General features: G+C 44.5%; 2 protein-coding genes across 8 annotated transcripts in view; one reads left to right on the top strand and one right to left on the bottom strand.

Annotated features, from left to right (window-relative positions):
- XRRA1 (X-ray radiation resistance associated 1) overlaps positions 1-25,038 on the top strand; it is a 92,879-nt gene that overhangs the window by 56,532 nt on the left and 11,309 nt on the right. For 6 of the 7 annotated variants that reach the window (XM_070075380.1, XM_008263961.4, XM_008263965.4 and 3 more), the window contains 2 exons: positions 14,716-14,756; positions 18,676-18,801. In XM_070075380.1, the coding sequence (XP_069931481.1) occupies positions 14,716-14,756; positions 18,676-18,801 (167 nt within the window). The remainder of the gene's footprint in view (positions 1-14,715; positions 14,757-18,675; positions 18,802-25,038) is intronic. The other variant, XM_008263972.4, reaches the window with a different exon arrangement.
- LOC127492259 (large ribosomal subunit protein uL23-like) lies at positions 14,996-20,376 on the bottom strand. The gene is made up of 2 exons (XM_070075403.1): positions 18,182-20,376; positions 14,996-15,432 (listed from the first exon to the last, which is right to left on the bottom strand). Exon 1 carries the CDS (start codon positions 20,311-20,313, stop codon positions 19,843-19,845), a length of 471 nt encoding a protein of 156 aa, XP_069931504.1. The 5' UTR covers positions 20,314-20,376; the 3' UTR covers positions 14,996-15,432; positions 18,182-19,842.

Below are 25,038 nucleotides of genomic sequence, written 5' to 3'. Positions count from 1 at the left end.
TCTATTTTCAATGAACTTTATACACAGAAAACTAACTCTATGATAAGAGTTTAATAAATAGTATTAAAAAAGTTCCTCAGCAGTCAAGATAGAGGCTGTTCAAAGTCATTGCTCTCAAAGTGTCAATTTCAATTCTATGATTACCTTTTAGGTGCTCTAGTAGTTATCACAGGTCAGGGAGAACATATGGTGTTTGTCCTTTTGAGAGTGGCTTACTGCAATAAGTATGATGTTTTCCAGTTTCATCCATTTTTTAAAGATTTATTTGATTTATTTGAAAGACAGAGTTACAGAGATAGGTAGAGACAGAAAAGAGGTCTTCCTTCCGCTGGTTCACTCCTCAGATGGCCACAACAGCTGGAGCTGTGCCGATCCGAAGCCAGGAGCTTTCTCCAGGTCTCCCACATGGGTGCAGGGGCCCAAAGACTTGGGCCATCTTCTATTGATTTCCCAGGTCATAACAGAGAGCTGGATGGGAAAAGGAACAGCCAGGACTAAAACCAGCGCCCATATGGGATGCTGGCACTTCAGGCTGGGGCTTTAGCCTGCTATACCACAGTGCTGGCCCCCCTCTCATAATTTCTTATCCAGTCTTCAGTTGAGGGGCATTTGGGTGAATTCCATACCTTAGTTATTGTGAATTGAGCTGCAATAAACATGGGGGTACAGATAACTCTTTGACATGCTGATTTAATTTCCCTTGAGTAAATTACCAGGAGTGGAATGGCTGGATCATATGAAATATAGATCTATATTCAGATTTCTGAGGTATCTCCGTACTGTCATCAATAGTGGCTGTACTAGTTTACATTCCCACTAACAGTGGATTAGGGTACCTTTTCCCCCACATCCTCACCAGCATTTGTTCTTTCTTGATTTCTGTATGAAAGCCATTCAAACTGAAATGAGGTGAAACCTCATTGTGGGTTTTGATTTACATTTCCCTGATGCCTAGTGATCCTGACCATTTTTTGATGTATCTGTTGGCCATTTGGATTTCCTCTCTTGAAAAATACCTGTTTAAGTCCTCTGCCCATTTCTTAACTGGGTTGTTTGTTTTGTTGTAGTTGAGTTTCTTGATCTCTATATATTCTGGTTATTAATCCTTTATCAGTTGCATAGTTTGCAAATAATGTCTCTCATTATGTCAGTTGCCTCTTCACTTTCCTGACTGTTTCTTTTTCCATGAGGAAGCTTTTCTTTTTTTTTTTTTTTAAAGATTTTGTTTATTTATTAAGAGGTAGAGTTACAGACAGTGAGAGGGAGAGAGAGAGAGAGAAAGGTCTTCCTTCCGTTGGTTCACCCCCCAAATGGCCGCAACGGTTGGAGCTGCACTGATCCAAAAGCAGGAGCCAAGAGCTTCTTCTGGGTCTCTCACACAGGTGCAGGGGCCCAAGGACCTGGGCCATCTTCTACTGGTTTCCCAGGCCCTAGCAGAGAGCTGGATCAGAAGTGGAGCAGCCAGGTCTCGAACTGGCGCCCATATGGGATGCTGGTGCTTCAGGCCAGGGTGTTAACCCACTGTGCCAGACCACTGGCCCCAAAATTCATTTTTAATTATCTTTATATACAGAAGATCAATTTTATAAGTAAAGATTTCAACAGTTTGCACACATACACGGACACAGAAAGTATAAATTACTGTTGGAAGACAGGTTTTACCATTAATTCTCTAGTACAACTCATTAAGGACAGAGGTCCTACATGTGGAGCAAGTGCACAGTGACTCCTGTTGTTGATTTAACAATTGACACTCTTATTTATGTATTTATTTATTTTAAGGGAACGTGTTTATTGGGGGAAAACCCAGCAGACCAGAGGGAAGGGGCAAAGAAGGAAAAAGAGAGGAGGAGAGTGTAAGAGAGAAAGAGAGAGAGGAGAGGAGATAGCAAGAAGAGAGAGAGAGCAGAGCAAAGAGAGACGAGAAGGGGAGAGGAGAGGAGAGAGGAGCCAAGAATGAGGAGAGAACAGAGAGAGAGGAGAAGAGAGACATGTGTTCAGGAGCAGGTCCTTTTAAAACTTTGCCAGAGGGCAGGCAGGGAAGCAGGAGCAGCGAATCCCATTAGGATGAGGGTGGAGCTTGACACCGGTGGTTGGGCCATGTGGCCATCTGACGTCCAGCAATGGCGGCGGGGGCTAGAGCCTAGGATGGAATTGACACTCTTATTTATGACATCAGTGATCACCCGATGCTCTTGTCATGAGTTGCCAAGGCTATGGAAGCCTTTTGGGTCCATAAACTCTGACATTATTTAGATAGCACCATAATCAAAGTGGAAGTTCTCTCCATTCAGAGAACTTCCCTCTTTGATGGTCCCTTCTTTCCACTGGGATCTCACTCACAGAGATCCTTCATGTAGAATATTTTTTGCCATAGTATCTTGGCTTTCCATGCTTGAAATGCTCTCATGGGCTTTTTAGCAGATCCTAATGCCTTAAGAGCTGATTCTGAGGCCAGAGTGCTGTTTAGGGAAGCGTATGTCAGATTCTGTGAGTCATCTGTATGGCCTGCTTCTCATCTTGCATCATTCTCTCCTTTGTAATTATATTTATTGTTATTGGCAGACACTTGGTCTTATTAAAGTGATCCCTTTGACACTTATTCCTATCTTTATGATCAGTTATGCACTTAAAATGATCACTTTAACTAGTACAATGGTATTAGTACCTACCAACTTAATGAGATTTGGAGTCCCATAGCAAATTTTTAGCTTTACCCGTAGGTGTAAGTACGTGGGAACATGTGCTGAACTGTACACCTCCTCCCTCTCTTATTCCCACTCTTATTTTTTAAAAGGATCAATTTTCAATTGGATTTAAACACCTAAGAATAATTCTGTGTTAAGTAAAGAGTTCAACCAATGATATTAAGTAGAAAAAGGCAATATTAAAAAGAATAAAATAGTAAGCTGTTCCTCGACAGTCAGGTTAAGGGCTGATCAAGTCATTGCTTCTCACAGTGTCAGTTTAACTTCTACAGGTTTCCTTTTAAGTGCTTAGTTAGTTGTCACAGATCAGGGAGAACATATGATATTTGTCCCTTTGGGACTGGCTTTTTCACTCAGTATGATGTCTTCCAGATTAATCCATTTTGTTGTAGATTACCAGATTTCAATTTTTCTTACCACTGTGTAGTATTCCATAGAGTACATATCCCATAAGTTCTTCCTGCAGTCTTCCATTGACAGGCATTTAGGTTGATTCCATGTCTTAGCTATTGTGAATTGAGCTACAATAAACATGGAAGTGCAGATAGCTCTTTTATTTGCCAATTTAATTTCCCTTGGGTGAATTCTGAGGAGTGGGATGGCTGGGTCGTACAGTAGGGCTATATGCAAATTTCTGAGGTTTCTCCAAACTGTCTTCCATAGTGGCTTTACCAGTTTGCATTCCCACCAACAGTGAATTAGTCTATCTTTTTCCCCACATCCTCACCATCATTTGTTGTTTGTTGATTTCTGTATGAAAGCCATTCTGACCAGGGTGAGGTGAAACTTCATTGTGGTTTTTTGATTTGCATTTCCCTGACAGCCAGTGATCCTGAACATTTTTTGATGTATCTGTTGGCCAATTGGATTTACTCTTTTGAAAAATGTCTATTGAGGTCCTTGGTCCATATCTTAAATGGGTTGTTTGTTTTGTTGTTGTGGAGTTTCTTGATCTCTTTGTAGATTCTGGTTGTTAATCCTTCATCATTTGCATAGTTTGCAATAATGTCTCCCATTCTGTCAGTTGCCTCTTCACGTTCCTGTTTCTGTAGATGTTTGGATTGATTTCTGGTGTTTCTATTCTGTTCCATTGGTCTATCGATCTGTTTCTGTATCAGTACCATGCTGTTTTGATAACAACTGCCCTGTAGTATGTCTTGAAATCTGGTATTGTGATGCCTCTGGCTCTGTTTTTGTTGTATAAGATTGCTTTAGCTATTCGAGGTCTCCTGTGTCTCCTTATGAATTTCAGCACCATTTTATCCAGACCTGAGAAAAATGTCTTTGGTATTTTGATTGGTATTGCATTGAATCTGTAAATTGCTTTTGGAAGAATGGATATATATTTTTTTTTGACAGGCAGAGTGGACAGTGAGGGAGAGAGAGACAGAGAGAAAGGTCTTCCTTTGCCGTTGTTTTGATAATATTGATTCTTCCAATCCATGAACATGGAAAATTTTTCCATTTTTGTATCTTCTTCTGTTTCTTTCTTTAATGTTTTGTAATTCTCATCATAGAGATCTTTGACATCCTTGGTTAAGTTTATTCCAAGGTATTTGATTTTTTTTTTGTAGCTACTGCGAATAGGATTGATCTTAGAAATTCTTTCTCTGCCATGGCATTGTCTGTGTATACAAAGGCTGTTGATTTTTGTGTATTGATTTTATATCCTGCTACTTTACCAAACACTTCTATGAGTTCCAATAGTCTCTTAGTGGAGTTCTTTTGATCCCCTATATAAAGAAGCATATCATCTGCAAATAGGGATAGTTTGACTTCTTCTTTCCCAATTTGTATCCCTTTGATTTCTTTTTCTTTCCTAACAGCTCTGCCAAAAACTTCCAGTACTATATTGAGAAGCAGTAGTGAGAGTGGACATTCCTATCTTGTACTGGATCTCAGCGGGAATGCTTCCAACTTTTCACCATTCAATATGATGCTGGCCATGGGTCTGTAATGAATTGCCTTGATTGTTTTGAGAAATGTTCTTCTATACCCAGTTTGCTTGGAGTTTTCATCAAGAAGGGTGTTGTATTTTATCAAATGCTTTCTCTGCATCATAGGGGTTTTCTTCTGCAGTTTGTTAATGTGGTGTATCATATTGATTGATTTGTGAATGTTGAACCATCTCATACCAGGAATAAATCCCACTTAGTCTGGGTGGATGATCTTTCTGATGTGTTGTTGGATTCTACTGGCCAGAATTTTATTGAGGATTTTTGCATCTATGTTCATCAGGGAAATTGGTCTGTAGTTCTCTTTCTCTGCTGCATCTTTCTCAGGTTTAGGAATTAAGGTGATGCTGGCTTTCTAGAAAGAATTTGGGAGGATTTCCTCTCTTTCAATTGTTTTGAATAGATTAAGAAGAATTAGAGTTAGTTCTTTTTTTAAAATATCTGGTAGAATTCAGCAGTGAAGGGGCTGGTGCCATGGCTCACTTGGTTAATCCTCCGCCTGCAGCGCCGGCATCCCATATGGGCACCGGGTTCTAGTCCCGGCTGTTCCTCTTCCAGTCCAGCTCTCTGCTGTGGCCCGGGAAGGCAGTGGAGGATGACCCAAGTGCTTGGGCTCCTGCGCCTGCATGGGAGACCAGGAGGAAGCACCTGGTTCCTGGCTTCAGGTTGGTGTAGTTCCAGCCGTAGCAGCCATTTCAGGGTAAACCAACAGAAGGAAGACCTTTCTCTGTCTCTCTCTCTCTGCCTATATCTCTACCTGTCAAATAAAAAAAAATTCAGCAGTGAATCCATCTGGTCCTGGGCTTTTCTTGTTGGGAGGGTCTTTATTCCTGATTCAGTTTCCATCTTGGTTATGGGTCTGTTTAGGTTTTCTATGTCTTCATGACTCAATTTAGGTAGGTTGTATGTGTCCAGGAATCTATTCATTTCGCAGTTGTTGGCAAACACCTCTTTGTAGTAATTTCTGATGATTCTTTTTATTTCTGTGGAGTCTGTTATTATATTTCCTTTTTCATCTCTAATTTTCTTGATTTGGGTCTTCTCTCTCCTTTTTTTGGTTAGTTGGGCCAATGGTATGTCAATTTTGTTTATTTTTTCAAAAAACCAGCTCTTCGTTTAGCTGATCTTTTGTAATGTTTTCTTGATTCATTTTTGTTGATTTCTTCTCTAATTTTAATTTTCTTTTCTCCTATTAGTTTTGGGTTTGGTTTGCTGTTGTTTTTCTAGATCTTTGAGATGCATTGATAGCTCATTTATTTGGTGCCTTTCCAATTTCTTGATATGGGCACCTATTGCTATAAAATTTCCTCTTAACACTTCTTTTGCTGTAAGCCACAAGTTTTGATATGTTGTGTTGTCATCTTTATTTGTTTCCAGAAAGTTTTTGATTTCTCTTTTGATTCTTTCTATGACCCACTGTTCATTCAGGAGCATGGTGTTCAGTCTCCATGTGTTTACATATTGTCTAGAGTTTCCTGAGTTGCTAATTTCCAGCTTCATTCCATTGTGGTCAGAAGAGATACATTGTATGATTTTGATTTTTTTGAATTTGCTAAGACTTGCTTTATGGCCTAGCATATGGTCAATCCTAGAGAAAGTTCCATGCACTGCTGAGAAGAATAAGTATTCTGCAACTGTAGAATGTAAAGTTCTGTAGATATCTGTTAGGTCCATTTGGTTTAAAATGTCAATTACATATGCTGTTTCTTTGTTGATTTTCTGTCTGGTAGATCTGTCCATTGCTAAAAGTGTAGTATCGAAGTCCTCCATTACTATCGTGTTGGAATCTAAGTCTCCCTTTAAATCCCTTAACATTTCTTTTAAATAGCCATATGCCCTGTAGTTAGGTGCATATCCATTTACAATAGTTACAACTTCCTATTGAATTGATCCCTCAATTATTATGTAGTATTCTTCTTTGTTTCTTTAACAGTTTTTGTGTTAAAGTCTATTTTTTCTGATATTAAGATGACTACACCAGCTCTATTTTAGTTTCTGTTGGCATGGAATATCTTTTTTCCATCCTTTCACTTTCATTCTCTGTGCATCTTTGTTGGTGAGATGTGTTTCTTGTAGGCAGCATATGGATGAGTTTTGTTTTTTAATCCATCCAGCTGGTCTGTGTCTTTTAACTGGGGAGTTGAGGCCATTTACATTCAAGGTGACTATTGATAAATAATGACTTTGCTCTGCCATTTTTCCTAGAATATTCCTATTTTTTACTTCGGATTTCTCTTGTACTTTTACTGACAGATTTTTTTCCTTTACCTTCTTTCATAGTGAATACCATGTTTCTGTGTGCAAAACATCCTTAAGCACCTTTTGCAGGGCTGGACGGGAGGTGAAAAATTCTTTCAATTTCTGTTTGTTATGGAAGGTCTTTATTTCACTTTATTTCACCTCCATTTACAAATGAGAGCTTTACAGGTTATAATATTCTGGGGTGACAGTATTTTTCTCATAAAACTTGGACTATATCTCTCCATTCTCTCCTAGCTTGTAGGGTTTCTTATGAGAAGTCTGCTGTGAGTCTAATTGGAGATCATCTGAAAGTAATCTGGCATTACTTTCCTGCACATTTTAGAATCTTTTCTTTATGTTTTATTGTGGTGAGTTTGATTACACTGTGTTGTGATGAGGATCTTTTCTGGTAATGTCTATTGGGAGTTCTGTGTGCTTCTTGTACTTGGATGTCTCTTTCTTTCTCCAAACCTGGGAAGTTTTCTGCTATTAATTCACTAAAAAAGCCTTTTTTTTTTTTTGACAGGCAGAGTGGACAGTGAGAGAGAGAGACAGAGAGAAAGGTCTTCCTTTGCCGTTGGTTCACCCTCCAATGGCCGCTGTGGCCGGCGCGCTGCGGCCGGCGCACCGCGCTGATCTGATGGCAGGAGCCAGGAGCCAGGTGCTTTTCCTGGTCTCCCATGGGGTGCAGGGCCCAAGCACCCGGGCCATCCTCCACTGCACTCCCTGGCCACAGCAGAGAGCTGGCCTGGAAGAGGGGCAACCGGGACAGAATCCGGCGCCCCAACTGGGACTAGAACCCGGTGTGCTGGCGCCGCTAGGCGGAGGATTAGCCTAGTGAGCCACAGCGCCGGCCCTAAAAAAGCCTTCTAATCCTTTCTCTCTCTCCATGCCTTGAGGAAGGAACTCCTAGAGCCCATATGTTGTTGTTGTTTTTTTTTTATAGTATCCTGTAGATTCCCAACAGTGTTTTTTAGTTTTCTAATTTCCTCTTCTTGTCTTCGATTTGACTGTATACTTTCCTGTGCTTTGTCTTCTAAGTCAAACATTCTCTCTTCTGCTTCACTGATTGTGTTTTTAAAGCCCTCCACTGCATTTTTATTTGTTCTATTGAATTCTTCATTTCATTTTGATTCTTCTTTAAGACCTGAATTTCAGAGACCAGTTCTGTGACATAGTAGGTAAAGCTGCGCCTGCAATGCCAGCATCCCATACAAGTGCTGCTTTGAGTCTGGCTGCTCCACTTCCAATCTAGCTCTTTGCTATGGTCTGGGAAAGCAGTAGAAGATGGCCCAAGTACTTGGGCCCCTGAATCCCATTGGGAGACCTGGAAAAAGATCCTGGCTCCTGGCCTCTGATCAGCACAGCTCTGGCTATTGCAGCCAACTAGGGAGTGAACCTGCAGATGGAAGACCTTCTCCCCCTCCCCGTGCCTTCCCCCTCCCTTTCTTCTTCCTCTTCCCCTCCTCCCCATCTCCTTCCTCCCCCTCCTCTCCCTCTTCCCCTTCCCTCTCCTCCCCTTCCCTCTCCTCCCCTTCCCCTTCCTCCTCCCCCCCTCCCCTTTCTCCTTACCCCTCCCCTTCCCTCTCCCCCTCCTGCTGCTTCCTGACAGCTTTCATCGTTGTACTATGACTGTAGATAAATGGAATGTCTGCTTCCAGTGAATCTCTAGAGGTTTGTAGTGAGTGTGGCCAGAGAGCTCTTTTCATTCTCCAGGATTAAGGGCGTGCCTAAGGTGACACATCCAGGTTTGGCGTGCTAAATTTTCTTTCTCTTTTATTTTTTTTAATCAGAAGAGAGGTATATTCTGCTCTGCTGAGCTCTCCTCAATGGAGACCAGAGCCTGAGCGCTAGCCCCAGTGAGTATAATATTCGTCTGCTCTGTTCCAAGGACCACAGAAAGGATCTATGCAGTCCTCAGTGTAAGTTCAGATTCCACAGTGATGTCTCTCACCAGGTAACTAGGAACCCCCAAGCTTGTGGTGTCTCACACTGAGACTGCTCAAAGTCCCAGCCACACCATGTGTTCTCCCACACACCTTTGGGGTTTTTTTTTTTTTCACAGTCCTGGTTCAGAAGCTTCACCTAGTCACAAGCTCCTAGCCCCCTGTTGGTTCTCCCCACCAGAGTCAGGAGTCTCCACTCAGCTGGTTGCCAGGAATAGACACAAACTGGCTCAGCTGTTACGTTTGTTCAAAATGGTGCCCACTCTATCGGCTTGTTACAGGACGCCATTGTAAAGTGATTGGGGAGAGAGAAACATGTCCCTCCTTTTTCTTTATTTTTTCTCCTCTAGTTTGGCTGGTACACTTTCCCCCACAGGTCTCCAAACCTGGTTCCCTCTAATCTCTTCCTGCTGCTTTTTCACCAATGGCCTGGGCTTCTGCGGTCTGGTCTCACCTCACTTTCCAGCGCTGGTGCGTAGGCTCTCGGTTGTTGGAGTCGCGAGCCATGGGTGCCCACGCCCTCCACGTGGGTCCACCATGTCCCTCTAATTTCCGTAGAGCTTCCTCTGCCGTTTTTCACCTAACTCTTCCCTGAGCCTACATTATCTGCACTTTTTTTAGGCTATCTTGTCCTGGGCCAAGTAAGCTCCCTCCCTACACCACCATCTTGGAACTCCCTCCTGCATTTGCTTTTGATTACTTGTAAGTAATCCTATGACCAAGTTTTTGAATTCCATTTCTGGCATTTCTTCAATCTATTCATCTTCACAATTTAGTATTGAAGTGTTGTGTTCTTTTGGGGACATAATGTTATCTTCTTTATTCTTGTTTCTTGAATTGGTGCTTTTTATTATTTAGTATTTTTGGAGATACTTATTGGTTTCTTTGTTTTTTCGCTGTGACGGGTCTTGTCTTTGGATTATGCCTTTGTGGATTAGTGGAGTATCTACTTTTTCAGTGAATACCTAGAGGTGTATAGTGGGTGTGTCCAGTGCTCCCTGGTGAATGGAGTGTCCAAGGTGACACCAAGTTGGGTGTGGTAAATCTCGTTTAAAAAAAAAATCAGAGGGGAGGTTGGTTCTGCTCCATTGCTGTAGACTCAGCTCACCTCCTCTACTCAAAGGAGACCAGTGCCTGGGCACTAGCCCCAGTGGGTATAATATTCGCATGCACTGCCAAAAGGATCTGTGCAGTGCTCGGTATAAGCACAGATTCCACAGCAATCAGGAAATCAGGGAGCCCTGTTTTGTGGAGCCTCCCACAGTGACTGCCCAAAGTCCCAGCCAACACTGTGAGCCCTCCCACATAGGCTCAGTGTTTCCACAGTCCCATCACACAAGCCTCCCACAGTCATAACACCCAGCCCCCTGTAGTTCTCCCCGCCAGACTCAGGCATCTCTGATCTGCTGGCTCCTGTTCTCTCTCAGCTTGTTACAGGACACCTTTGCAGGATGATCAGGGAGAGAGAAAACATGCCCCCTTCCTTTGTTTTTTTCTCCTATGTTTTGGTGGGTACACTATCCCCCACAGGACCCCAACCAGATTCCCTTTAGGCTCTTCCTGCAGCTTTTTCGCCAGTGGCTGGAGCTGCTGTGGTCTGGTCTCACCTCACTCTCCAAAGCTGGTATGGAGGCTCTCAGCACCAAAATGCCTACCCCTATAATGTTTTTAATTTTCATAATGATAATATGCTATTAAACTCAGTCTGTTAATTTTTTTTCACTCAGTGCTGTTCTTAAATCTTTCCTTGCTGCTGTGTGTCCATCTAGTTCTTTGATGTTAATCAATGTAGTATTCTGCATTATATGCTTTAGCCAAATTTTACTCAACCATTCTCTTGCTAATGGACACCAAGGTTGCCTTCAAGTCTCATACCACTAACAGTGAACAGCCTGTGTATGCCTTTGCATACACTCAGTGCTAGGGTTTTTCTGGAATATTTATCCAGTAGTATGATTAGAGTATATGTATACACAGTATGAATTAAATGTTGCCTGATTGTTCTTGCAGTGGTTGCTCTAAATGTAGATTCACACCAGTGGAACACAAGGTTTCTGTTTCCCCACATCCTTGACAGCACTTGGTATTTTCTGACTTATAAGTTTTTCTATTGTAATAGGCATAGATTGATAGTCCCTTGTCTTTTTTTTTTTAAAGATTTATTTATTTTTATTTGGAAGTCAGAGTTACAGAGAGAGAGGAGAGGCAGAGAGAGAGAGAGGTCTTCCATCCTATGGTTCACTCTCCAGATGATCGCATCAGCTGGAGCCGCGCTGGTCCCAAGCCAGGGGCCGGGGCCAGGGGCTTCTTCCAGGTCTCCCACGTGGGTGCAGGGGCCCAAGGCCTTGGGCCATCTTCCACTGCTTTCCCAGGCCATAGCAGAGAGCTGGATCAGGAGTGGAGCAGCCGGGACTAGAACCGGCGCCCATATGGGATGCCAGCACTTTAAGGCAGGGTGTTAACCGCCACAGTGCCAGCCCCCCATACTCCCTTGTTTTAAGGTGCATTTTTTTTAACTCCTAGTGATTTTCAGCGTTTTCTTATCATTTAGTGCTTTGGTTTTCAGTTTCTATGAACTGCCATTTCATATTTCTGGACAGGTTTAATGGTTTAAATATCTTTTATTCCATTACTACCTGTCAACTTTGTTTATAATGGTACAGATGACAGTTTTTAAAGAAATTCTTAGTTTTTATTCAGCCAAATGTGTTAGTTTTCTAGGACCATCAAACAAAATACCAAAGACTAAGGGGGTTAAAAAAAAATTCATTTTCTCATCATTTTGGAGGTTAGAGGTCCAAGATCAAGGTATCTCCAGCAGGGTTGATTTCTTCTGAGATCTACTTGGATTGCAGATGATCAGCTTCATTCTGTGTCCTCACATGGTCATCCCTGTGTCCTTGTTGTCTGTGTCCTTATTTTCTCTTCTTAGAACAGGCGTGGGGAGCATCTGGTCTGTGGGTTATATAAGGCCTGCAAGACAACCACAGGCAGGACTCAAAATTCAATACATCTATAGCAGGATAATTTCTTTTAAAATGTTTTATTTTCATTTATTTGAAAGGCAGAGTTAGAGCGTGCGCGCATGTGCAAGAATGCTTCCATCCATTGGTTCACTCCCCAAATGGCCACAACGGCCAGGACTGGGCCAGGCCCCAAAGCTTCAGGAGCCAAGAGCTTCTTCTAGGGTCTCCCACACAGGTGCAGGGCCCAAGGACTCGGGCTATCTTCCACTGCTTTCCCAGGTACATTAGCAGGGAGCTGAATTGGAAGTGGAGCAGCCAGGACTTGAACCAGCACCCATATGGTGCTTAAACTGTTATGCCAGAACGCTGGTCCTAAGGCTAATTTTTAAGATGATAATTTTGTATGGCCCACGAATGATGTTATAAATATTCAAATGGTTCTTAATAGGAAAAGGTTTCCCCACCCCTGTGAAGGATGCCAGTCAGGTAGGACCCACTGAATTACCTTTTTCTTTTCGTTTCTTTTTTTAATTTTTTAAAATTTAGTTATTTGAGAGGCAGAGTTACAGAGAGAAGGAGACACAGGAAGGTCTTCCATCTGCTGGTTTACTCCATAAATGGCTGCAAAGGCTGGAGCTGGGCTGATCCAAAGCCTGGAGCCAGGAGCTTCTTCTGGATCTCCCAGTTGAATGCAGGGGCCCCAGCACTTAAGCCATGTTCCACTGCTTACCCAGGCCATTAACAGAGAGCTGGATCAGAAGAGAAGCTGCCGGGACACAAACTGGTGCCCATATGGAATGCCGGCGCTGCAGGCCGAGGCTTAGCTTACTACACCACAGTGCAGGCCCCCTGAATTACCTTTCAAAAGGTCCTACCCTCAAATGTAGTCACACTCTTGGGAACTAGGGGCTAGAACTCCAAAATATAAATGTGAGGGGAACACAGTTCAGCCCACACGATAGGTCTATCCAACTGTACCTTGTGGTCTGTGTCTTTGGGTTTTTATTTAAGACACATTTTCCTTCCTTGTGGTCCCAAAGCCAGTTTCCTATTCTGCTTTGCTTTGCTGTCTGGATGATTCTTTCAAAGACAGTTTGTGTGTAGTTGGTTTTCTGAGTCTCTAAATATTCAGAATTATCTTTATTATTTTAAAAATAATCATATTTGAATACTAGTTTGGATGAATAGAGAATTCTAAGCCTTAAAATGATTTTCCCTTAAAACTTTGGAGATATTCCTCCATTGTACCCACCACGTCCATTGCTGCAGAGATACCTGTCTGATTCTCATTTCTTTATAGGAATCCTATTTTCATTCCCTAGAAACTCTTAGGATTTCCTTTTTATCCTTTGGACATTTTACTAAGATGTATCTAGGTATGTACCAATTTTTTGTTTACCCTCTTAGGCATTTTGTGGATTCTTTCAGTCAAAGATAATATGGTTTCCTGCATCTTAGGTATTTTTTTGTTTTTAATTCCCCCCTTTTTGTTTTCTGTATAGGTTCCCTCTAAACTTCCATCAGACGTGCAGGTTTGGGATCTAACTTCTGTTGCTCTTCTTGTTTGACATTTTATTTCTTTAGCTTTTTGTGCTGCTCTCAGAGTCTCTCAGCTCTGTCTCTGTTTTATGAAGTAGGTCTTCAGCTGAGTATGTTCTTCTGTACAGCCCATTTCTTGTCTATCTGCTTATCATATTTTAAATTTATAAAATTGTTAATGGCTTATTGTCTACAAAAACAGCTTTTGTTTTACAAATAGTCTTTTGATTTCTCGGAGGATTCTAATTATTCTATTTAGAAGTTGTTCTTTCCGTTAAATAAACTGATTTCTTTTTAGGTGATGGTTCTGATTTTGTCTATCTAATGACTTTTTCATACTGCTTCTTTTCCTTAATATTAGAAGATTCTCGATTGTTCTTTTTTTGTGAAGCAGTCTCCAGTCAGAAGCTTAGAACGCAGGTTCTGGTTTGTGGAGTTGCTTCCTGTGATGGTGGGAGGGGCAGGGTTATGAGTGCTGGCAGAGTGCTGGAACCCATCCATCTAGATGTGGGGCTTCAGGATGTCACTGCTTAGCCCTCTGCTGCAGCTATGTCCCACCCTCAATGAACTCCCACTTTGTTCATCGCGCAGATCTTTCCCGAACTCCTTTGCTCACACACAGGTTACTTATGGCATGTATGGTCCCACCCTCTGTTACTCTTCATTTTCACGTGACCTTTCTTACAATGATGCTACTGTCATGGGGAAGGGTCCTATTAATAGGGCAAAGGTAAGTGATGCTCACACCAGGACCAGTCCTGGCAGTGCTCTCTGCTTCATTAGGTTGAACTCAGCTGGTTACAGATGCATCTCATTCTGCTGGTTTCAACATGAGATCATTCTGCACCTCCTGATGGCCACACTGCTAGTTGTTCTTGGTACCGCTCCTGAATTCTCTGACTTAACACATTCTGTTTCTCCTAATACAACAAATGGTATTTCAACTCCTCTCACAGAATGGCTTTTACATACATTAGTGTTCTGCTCAGTGTGAACGCCCCAGTAATTCTGAGGCTAGAAAGACCCTAGCATGCTGCGGTGTCAGAAAGAAGGTGGATGAGGCTGAAATAGGGTGAGCCAGCTACAGGGCGACCTGAGCCAAGATTGGAGAAGCAGGCAAGGGCCTGAGCATGCAGGGCTGGCTGTGGAGTTTGGTTTTTGTCCTAAGTGCACGGGGACTCCACCTGATGAATACCTCAGCTGGCTCCTCTTCCCGGTGAGCACTGGAGCTAAGGACCAAGGAGCGGCCCCTCTAGGAAGTCCCCTGCTGTGCACAGTGGGTGGCAGCCCCACGCCCTGGCCTCCCTTGGGGTCAGTCCATTCCCTTATCAACCTTCCTCCTGTTTCTCTTTTGTTTCAGAAGTTGTGTTCTCATCCTACCCTGGATTTTCCACCTCAGAGGTAGGAGCTGCCTGTTTATATTTGTGTTCTTAAGTTAGGACATTAATTTTCAGAGCCAAAACAAATAAATTAATGGGGCATGAAGAGGCATCTCTGTAGCTCACAGTGAGAAAGCCCATTCACTGAGTACATAGTGGAGTCTTTCAAAAGTTCATGGAAAAGTGGAATTAGTTGAAATCAATGCATTGTTTTTTCTTACTACATATTTTCCATGAATCTTTATTTATTTAATTAATCTATTTTCATTTTACTGGAAAGTCAGAGAGACAAAGATCTTCCATCCATTGTTTCACTCCCTCAGGGTTGGGCCAGCCAATGTCAGGAGTCCTGTACCCAATCCGGGACTCCCACATGAGTGCCAGGGACCCAAGTACTTGAGTCATTATCTGCTGCCTCCTGAGGTGTAGGCAGGAATCTGGATCAGAAACAGAGAAGCTAGGACTTGAACCAGGCACTCCAGCATGGGATATAGGTACCCCAAGTGGCATCATAACTTCTATGTCAAATGCCCTCTTCTCCATGAACTTCTGCATTTACCAAATACCTACCATGTACCAGGCACTGTGCTGGCCCTGGAGATGCAGTAGTGAGCCAGATGGACCCTGGCTCATTGGCCCACAGACCAGCTTCTGTTGCTCTCAGGTGATGTTCAGCGTAGTGTAATCGTGGTGGCGACCTCAAGGGATGAAACTGGCGTTGAAGTAGAGCTGCCACCCTAGTGAAGCCCTGCAGTTCCCTACAAGAGCCCGCCAGTGCTGGAAGGGTCCTTGCCACATGCACACTGCCCAGGGTCTAATCTTTGAGTCACAGTTTAGACACTCTTGTCAACCAGGAAAATTGTTTCTTCTCTCAGGACCGTGCTTGTTAACTAAATGCTGATTTCTTTGTCTACAGTGAGTAGTACAGCTCTATACTGAGCATCCTTGAGAGGAAGCTAGGCACACAGTCTCCCCGCAGAAACAACATGTGGGAAACTGTATCAGTGCGGTTGCTGCATACAAAGCACCCCAAGTAATTACTGCCTTCTCACAGGAACAGTGACTGTATCTCACAATTATCTGAGTTGGCCAGGTGGTTCTGCTGATTCCACCAGAGCTCCCCTGCAGCTGCATTTAGCCACCAGCTTTTTTTTTGGGGGGGGAGGGGAGCTTGGCTCATATGGACAGGTGGCATGCTCTGGCATCCATCCCTATGCAGTCTTTTCAATTCGTTGTCTTTGTAGCTCAGTGGCATCAACGTTTAAAGATGGCAAAGGCAAATTGCAAGATTCTAAAATACAGGCGGTATTATTTTTGCTGCAACATTGGTCAAAGCTAGGCAAAAGGCCAGTGTAACACTGCAGTACGACTTTTTTAAAGATTTATTTATGGGGCCAGCATTGTGGTGTAATTAGTTAAGCTGCCACCTAATTCTATAAGGGCACCGGTTTACATCCAGCTGCTCAATTTCAGATCCAGCTCCCTGCTAATCCACCCAGGAAATGAGCAGAAGATAGCCTAAATGTTTGGGCCCCTGCATCCACGTGGGAGACCTGGAAGAAGTTCCTGGCTTCAGCTTGGCCCAGCCCTGGCCATTACAGCCATTTGGGGAATGAACCACCAGATGGAAGATCTGTCTCTCCCTCTCTAACTCTTTCAAACAAAATAATTTTTTTTTTAAGATTTATTTAGTTATTTGAAAGAGCTGCAGAGAGAGGAAAGAGAGAGAGATCTCCCATTTGCTTGTTACTCCCCATATGGCGACAATAGCCAGTGCTGAGCCAGGCCAAAGCCAGGAGCGAGGAACTTCATCTGGGTCTCACACACGGGTAGCCAGAGCCCAAACACTTGAGCCATCCCTCACAGCTTTTCCCAGCTGCGTTATCAGGGAGCTGGATATAAAGTGGAGCAGCTGAGACTCAAACCAGTGCCCATATGGGATGACAACATTGCAGGCTGCAGCTTTACCCACTACACCACAACACCAGTCCCAAGCTGTACAATTCTGACATTAATTGCTAAGAGTTAGTACAGATCTCTCAAGTTTAGGGGCACAGTTACCAGCAAGACTGCTCTCACTTCTAATGCAGCCACAAGTTTGGGGACCCCTAGGCTATGCACATTTGTGACCAACTGGCTATAAATTCAGGAGTTCCCGTGACCCACTCAAATTCAGTAATTAGAATGACTCACAGGACTCAGGACAGGCTTGTATTTACAGTAATGACTTTACATTGCACAAGTCAGTACCAGCCAAATGAAAAGACACCTAAGGTGAGGTGTGGGAGGGTTCCATCGACAGAGCTTTGTCTGTGGAAAGAGAGCATGTCAGCCTCCCAGCACATCAGTGAGTCCACCTATCAGAAAGTTCACCTGAGCCTCAGAGCCAAAGCTTGGACTAGAGAACCAAAGGCCATGTAGTTGAACTTCAGCTCTAGCCCCACTCCTTCCCAGAGTCAGTCTGACTCAAAGCTCCAACCCTCTAATCACATGGTTGGCCCCCACCCTGAGTCATTTCATTGGCATAATCTCGGGTGCCATCCAAGGATCCTGAGTAACAAAGATAGTCCTAGCACTCGGGAAATGCTAAGGGCCTTAGAAGCTCAGGCAAGGAACCTGGGACAAAGACCAGACAAACTGTTATACAATAGTCACTCTGTTTTCAAGGGGTAAGGATATGAAGGGCCAAAGATAATTAGTGGGATCGCTTGGTGCTCAGTTTCCACCTGTCTGGCATCTGAGGATCTAGAGCGTGAGTTGGGTGACTGAGACTCCCAGTGGTCTCTGCACAATTCAGATACATGAGCACTCTAAGAGCCCTCCCTGCCCCCCGTAGGGTCAGTCATGCCTCATGTCAGGACACACCTGAACCTGCCTCTCTGGCTTTTCCTTTTCCACCCTGCAGTCTGCCTTGCTGCCTTCTGCTCACACAGTCTTGCCCCAAGCATGGAGTTGCAGCATGGAGGGGACTGCCACCACATTGCACTGTGGCCCCTCAGAGCTGGAGTTCAGATCAGCCAGAGAGCAGTCATACAGGTTTCCCACACGGTCCCTGCGTTTTTACTCTGGCCTGTGACTGAACTGTCCCGTTCGTGTGGCTTTTTACTCGTTAGCCAGGCAAGACACAAAATATTTGGCTCAAGGTAGGTGCTCTCCAAATGTTGAGTGAACAAACAAAATTTAAATGACTCGCTCAAGATTGCATGGTGATTAGTGGAGCATGGCACAACATCTAGTTCCCTCTCACCTAGTCACTGGCCCAACATCTGCCCTTCTAATATCCCTCTAATTATGCAGCCAATAAGTGAACTGAGTTAGCGTGAGTAACACAGAGATATTTTTTCTGCTTGATCAAACATGTTGGCCTGAGGCAGCCTGGTTTGTACAGAGACCATGACCCTGCAAACAGCCCAGATACACATGCTACATGCGGGCTTCAAAGCCAACCTGGCTGTTGTTTCCTCACTGAAGGAAGACTTTCCACTGTAGGACTCGGGTTAGGGCCTCAGGCAAGGTTTTGAAGGTCCGAGAAGCTCTTTCTCTCCCTCTGCCTGGTGGAAAACTCCGCTTAACAACCACTGGAGAAGAGTCAACTGTGAAAGGGGCGAGTTGAGAACAAGCTGCTGTAGCCCGAGGGTTGGAGGTGGGACAAAACGCCCCCTGACATCCTGGTCACTGCTCTGTGGCCTTAGAGAATGAGAAACCAGAACTGTGCGTGCTGGAGAATCCGCTCACTGCGTGACCTCAGAGAACTTGGAGCTAGAATTCTGAGTTCCTGGTGACTTCTGCCTTTAGGACCTCAGATGTCTCTTGGGGCCAACCATCTCTAGAAAGGTCACCTTTTCCACCACATTCCTTAGGAAGGGTCATTTGGCTCTTGGCAGCCTCAACTTCTTTATCACCAGGGCACTCTGACTTTGACTTTTTTTTCCCCTTCTAAGACAACCAAGGTCTACTCACTTCCTCCCATATTCGAGATTCTTCCTGTGAAGTCTCTGAAGGCCAGGAACCAGACGCTGGCCCCACCTTTCCCAGAGCTGAGGTACCTTAGCCTGGCCTACAACAAGGTGACTCTCTGCCTCTCTGCTTGTATCAGGGTGACCGATGGGAGGGTGCGGTGTGAGGCCAACCCTCCAATTCCCTGCATTCCAGGTGCTCAGGGTGAGGGAAGCGGAGGGAGTGCAGGCCGAGGGAGGAGTCCATCCACTCAGTCACGGATTCTGACTTCACACTTCCCACGTGCCAGCCTGTGTGCTAGGCATAAGTTACATAGCTGTGAAAGGAGAGCCTCGGCCTCTGCCCTGTGGGAGCTTGTGGCCTATAGGGAAGATGGACACTGGATGGTCACAATAGCAGTGTTAAGAACAATCTCACAGTGTTATGACAAGGGGATCTAACCAAGGAAAGTTCTCAAGGAAGTGTTGTTTAAGCTAAGATCTGAATCAGTGAGTTTAGTCAGGTGAAGAGGGGAGGATAGGATGGGGTGAGGAATGTTCTAGCTTAAGGGCACAGCAGCTGTAAAATCCACAGGACAGATTTAACATGTTTTTCCTGTATTTTGTAATATCCATGTCCCATTTGACTTTCTGGAAAACACCACTAGTGAAGCCCTGCTTAAATCAGAAATGTAGGCAACTTTTCAGAAGCTCTGTTTACTCCCCCTGACAGTACCAAAAAGTTGGTACTGCAAGCTCCCCAGTGGTTTTCTTGTAAGAGCTCTGTTGTTTCAGCTGTTACATTTCTGTCTCTCTTCTGTTTTGAGTTAACCCTTTTATATGGTGTGAGATAGGGATCCAGCTTCATTCTTCTGCATGTGGAAATCCCGTTTTCTTAATACCGTTTATTGAAAGACTACTTTCCCATTGGATGGTTTTCACACCCTTGTTGAAAATCAGTGAGCCACAGATTATAATAGTTCCCTCTTCTTGAAATTGGTCATTTGTGTCTTCCATTTTACTAATCCAAAGTAATTAGAAGTTACCCTTTTACTGATTTTTTTTAATTAAACTAGCTAATGGTTTCACTGGATTTGTCTGTTTTCCATCTAATTGATTTTTTTTTTTTATGGTGAAAAAACATATATTTAGAATTAGCCAGCTGGACTCCGTTCAGATGATCCCAATTTTGTTGGCAACGTCCAGAGCATCATAGTCCGGAGCCAGCCGCACATACGCCTTCTTCTCTCCGTCAGGTCTGATCAGGGTGTTGACTTTGGCCACATCAATGTCATAGAGTTTCTTCACAGCTTGTTTGATCTGGTGCTTGTTGGCCTTGACATCCACAATGAACACCAGTGTGTTGTTGTCTTCTATCTTCTTCATGGCCGACTCCGTGGTCAGGGGGAACTTGATGATGGCATAGTGGTCAAGCTTGTTTCTCCTGGGGGCGCTCTTCCGAGGGTATTTGGGCTGCCGTCGGAGGTGTAGCGTCTTGGGCCGCCGGAAGGTGGGGGACGTGCGGATCTTCTTCTTCTTGTGGCTGTGGACGCCTTTCAGCACTGCCTTCTTGGCCTTCAAGGCCTTCGCTTTGGCTTCGACTTTAGGAGGGGCAGGAGCTTCCTTCTTCGCCTTCGGCGCCATCTTGGTGAAAAGGGCTGTTTTCCATCTAATTGATTTCTGTTCTTAACTATTTCTGTCCTACTTATGATGAGCTTACCTTGCTGCTCTTTTTCTAGCTTCTTTATCCAGACTTTTCTTTCTACAGCAAGCATACAAAGCTGTAAATTTATTTAAGCACTGCTTTAGCTACATCCTACAAATTGTGATACATTGTGTTTTTATTTTCATTCAATTAGAATCTTTAAAATATTTTTCTTGTGATTTCATCTTTGATCCAAAGGTTGTTTAAAAATCAGTTGTTTAGTTTCCAATTATATGGGGGCTCTTCTAGGTGTATTTGTTAATTTCAGTTAAAGTATATTGTGGTCAAAATAGTTTTCATCTCTGACATCTATGAAAATGTGTTTTATGGTCCACCTTATGAACTGTCTTGGTCAACGCTCCTTGTGGACTTAAGAGTAAATGTGAATTCTGAAATTTGGGAGGCTATTGTTCCATAAATATTAATTAAGGTGGTTGGTGATGTCACGTCAATCTTTTTTTTTTTCCTTCTTGTTTCATTTGAAAGGCAGAGAGACTGAGACAGACAGAGATATCTTCCATATGTTGGTTTACTTACCAGTTGCTAGCAACATCCAGGGCTGGGCCAGTCTGAAGCCAGGAGCCCAGAACTCTGTCCAGGTCTCCCGTGTGGTGGCAGGGACCCAGGTACTTGATGCGTCATCACTGCCTCACAGGATGTGTGTTAACTGCATCAGAAGTAGAGGGGCCAGGACTCGAACTGGGCACTCCAGTGTGGGACATGGGTGTCCTACTGCACCAAATACCTGCCCTCAATCTTGTTTTGTTTGTTTATCAGTTACTAAAAGCACTCTGTTAAAGTCTCCAGTCATGGTTGTAGATTTGTTTATTTCTCCCTTTCATTCTGTCAGTTTTTACTCCATGTATCTTGAAGTCTACTATCAGTTGCATATGTGTTCAGAATGTTATGTGTACCTAATAGATGGACCCTTTTATGAATTGCCTCCACTTGCCTCCTTGTCTTGATGGTACTACGTCTGATTTCTTTTTATTTTTTATTTAGTAAATATAAATTTCCAAAGTACAGTTAATGGATTACAATGGCTCCCCCCCCATAATTTCCCTCCCACTCATACCCCTCCCATTTCCCGCTCCCTCTCCCATTCCATTCACATCAAGATTCATTTTCAATTATCTTTATATACAAAAGATTGATTTAGTATATATTAAGTAAAGATTTCATCAGTTTGCACCCACACAGAAACACAAAGTGTAAAATACTGTTTCAGTACTAGTGATAGCATTGCTTCACATTGGACAACACACTAAGGACAGATCTCACAATCTCACATGAGAAGTAAGTGCACAATGACTCCTGTTGTTGACTTAACAATTTGACACTCTTGTTTGGGCGTCAGTAATCTCCCTAGGCTCTAGTCATGAGTTGCAAGGCTATGGAAGCCTTTTGAGTTCACCGACTTCGATCTTATTCCGACAGGGTCATAGTCAAAGTGGAAGTTCTCTCCTCCCTTCAGAGAAAGGTACCTCCTTCTTTGACGGCCCCGTTTCAAGTCGAGCTGGGACTTGAACCCAGGCACAGCAACATGCAGTGGCATCCTAACCAACCACTTAAGTGCTGATCCCTCCATACGTCTGATTTTAATATAGCTACACAGCCTTCCTAGGCTTACTGTGGGCATGGCATATCTCTTTCCTTTTACTTTCAACCTACTTCTCTCTTTGTATTTAAAGTGCACCTCCTGTGGTAGGCATTTGGCTCAGCACTTAAGTGGTTGGTTAGGGTGCTATTGCATGTTGCTGTGCCTGGGTTCAAGTCCCAGCTCGACTTAAAATTCCTGCTTTCTGTTAATGCAGACCTTGGGAGGCAGCAGGTGATGGCTGAAGTGTTTGGGCCTCTGCTACTCACATGGGGGACCCAGATTGAGTTTCTGACCTGGCTCCAGCCTGGCCCATTCCTGGATGTTGAAAGCATTTGGAGTGACCCAGCAGATGGGAACTCTCTGTGCCTCTCAAAATAAGTATGAAAAATAAATAAGGTGCATCTCTTTTCTATGGCATATGGCTAGTCTTTGCTAGGGCTGTCTGAGTGTTATTCTCAGTGTTTCTGCTTTCTCTTCAGCTTTCAGCCTTCCCTGTGCATCTGCATCTCCGAGGGGCTTGCCACCACACTCTTGTTCCTCTCCTAGTGGTCGACTGCTTTTGCTCGGTGCTTGGTGCTTGCCAGTCAGGGTAAATAGGGGCCAACCCCCAGTCTTAAGCAGCCCTGCGTTCCTATGTCTCCAGGATAGGCGTTTCTCAGTGGTCCTCCCACTCTTCTGGCAGTAGGAGGCGACCTCTATTGTGCTGGGCCGGACTGGTTTTCTCTCCCTAACCCAGAGGCAGGGTTTTTACCCCTCTCCTCAGGTGTAGTGCCCTGGGCAAATAGGCTTTGCCAATCTTCAGCAGCCGAAGGCTTTTGTTCATCGAGAAGGAAGGTCTGGAAAAACCCTTAACATTGACTGTCTAGCCTGTGACAGCAAAAGTTTTCTGACCCCTTGTCTAGAGGATCAAGTGTTGGAGTCCCTGAAGGCCCACTTCTAGTGCCTGTTCTCCCCTCACTCTGCACTCTCTCACTAGGGATGCCCTCAGATACCCATGGGGCCATGGGCAGTGACCCACAAGTATCTAGCATCAGTGTGAACCTGTCCTCTGTATTCCAGACCAGTGTATCCAATTGCTTATCCAATGCTGCTTGGAGGTCTCCAAGGTACCTACCAAGTACATCTGGCCAAAGTGAAGGGATGACCTGTCTCTTCAAATTTTACATTCTTCCTTTGTTCCTGACTTAATGAGTAGCTCCATCATCCACTCTGTTACTCAGTCTGAACCTGGGTGTCATCCCAGACATTCCTCTCTCCTTCCCATCCCTTCCCCCACCCTGCCCATGTCTGATGCATCATCAAGTCTTGGCAAATTTAGGTCCTCCTGTCTCTGAAATCTTTGTAATGAATCCCCCAAGGAACAGGATCTTTAACTGACTTTGGTCTGGCTTCTACCTGCAGCTCCAGCCGCATTTTAACTCAAGCACACACTTTTTCTCTGCCTTTAGCCACACTTTCCTTCTCTCAGCTCCTCTAATGGGTGATGAGGCCTTTCCCACCTGATGCTCTTTGCATGCAGCACTTGCTCTCGGCCTCACTGAGGGTGTTACCGCGTGCACCACGAGCACAGACATCACATCACTTACCGCAGTCGAAGGTTGGTTACTTCTGGCTTTTGCAAAGTCCATTGTGGATATTCCTGTCTGGCAGGCGGCCTTCCACATAATCATTCAGATGACCCAGGACCCCTCTGGCTTTGGCTCTGTCATCCCATAGGGTCTTTTTTTTTTTTTAAGATTGTATTTATTTTATTTGAAAGGCAAAGTTACAGGGGAGCTAGGGGGAGAGATGTTATCTTCTATCTGCTCGTTCACTACACAGATGGTCACTATGACTGGGGCTGGGCCAGGCTGAGGCCAGGAGCCAAGAGCTTCATCCAGGTCTTCCACAAAGGTAGCAGGGGCCCAGTACTTGAGCCATCCTCTGCTGCTCTCCCAGGCCACCAGAAGGGAGCTGGATTAGATGCAATATGGGATGCCTGCTATACCACAACACCGGCCCCCCTCCATGGGGTCTTAAGAGTACTTTACTGGATCCTAGGTACCTGGCAGGTAGATGATTGAGCACAGTAGTGTGGTGAGAGAAGTGTAGGATGTGCAGGAGGTTTTGCATGGACCATACCTGGAAGGAGCCTTTAACTACTTCCGGTCCCTATCACCTGGGCCGGAACGCCCCAACGACCACACCTAGAGTCTGGGAGGTGAAGAGACGTGGTCCAGCCATGTGCACAAGGTGCAGGAAATGGCTCAGGCTGACTCGGAAGTGTCTGCCACTGGCTCCCTTCCCCCACGGTCATTCACAGATGACCTCCTTGCCCTCCTTCAGATCTCAGGGATGCGTTCCCTCCTCTCTCTGACTAGGGCAGATGGCCCTAGGGCCTCAGCACCTCTCTTTCCTTATCACAGTGGTCAATCTACTCTCCTTTCTGTTTCTCTCTCTCCAGTGCTCATTTTCCACCAGAAAGTGCTCCCTGAGAGCAGGAATCCTATGTTTTACTTATTCCCAACACAGTGCTTGGCATGTGATTGGAAGAGAAGGAATAAGTTAGATTGCATGGTGGAAATGCAGTACTACCCAATGATCCCAAGGAAGCCAGACTGAAGTGCCCTCCCCAGCCCAGCCCCTGGGCCTTAGCACCTCCTGTGGGCCCTGCGCCCTGCCCAGGACTTCAGTGTGTCTAGGGTCTGATAGGCCGCTGAACCCTGGCTGACTGATCTCTCCCCAGAGTCGCCCCCAGGTGATCCAGCCACTCTGCTCAACAAGGATTGTGTGTTTTTATTGTCCTTCAAAGGCTGGCTTGGCCAGCAGGCCACCATTTACAGGCTGGTTTCCTGGGTGTGGAGCAGCCATGAGGTCTCTGGTTCTTGTGTCTCTGCTTATCCCTTAGATAAGTGGCTCCCCTGACCTCCCGTCCCCTTTCCCTCACTGGGTCAGTGCCTAGGACTGGCCTCATGAAGAAGCCATCAGGAGTGCAGGTGACAGACTGATGGGTATGTGTAGGTTTGTACTGAGGAAGGTGAAGGGTCAAACACGCTGCGTTGACTTTCCAGACTCTTGGTGAGAC

This window comes from Oryctolagus cuniculus, chromosome 1 (genome assembly GCF_964237555.1).
Source record: "Oryctolagus cuniculus chromosome 1, mOryCun1.1, whole genome shotgun sequence".
Lineage (NCBI taxonomy): Eukaryota > Metazoa > Chordata > Mammalia > Lagomorpha > Leporidae > Oryctolagus > Oryctolagus cuniculus.
The sequence above is the reverse complement of the archived record's forward strand: the minus strand, read 5'-3'. Positions and strand labels throughout refer to the sequence as shown.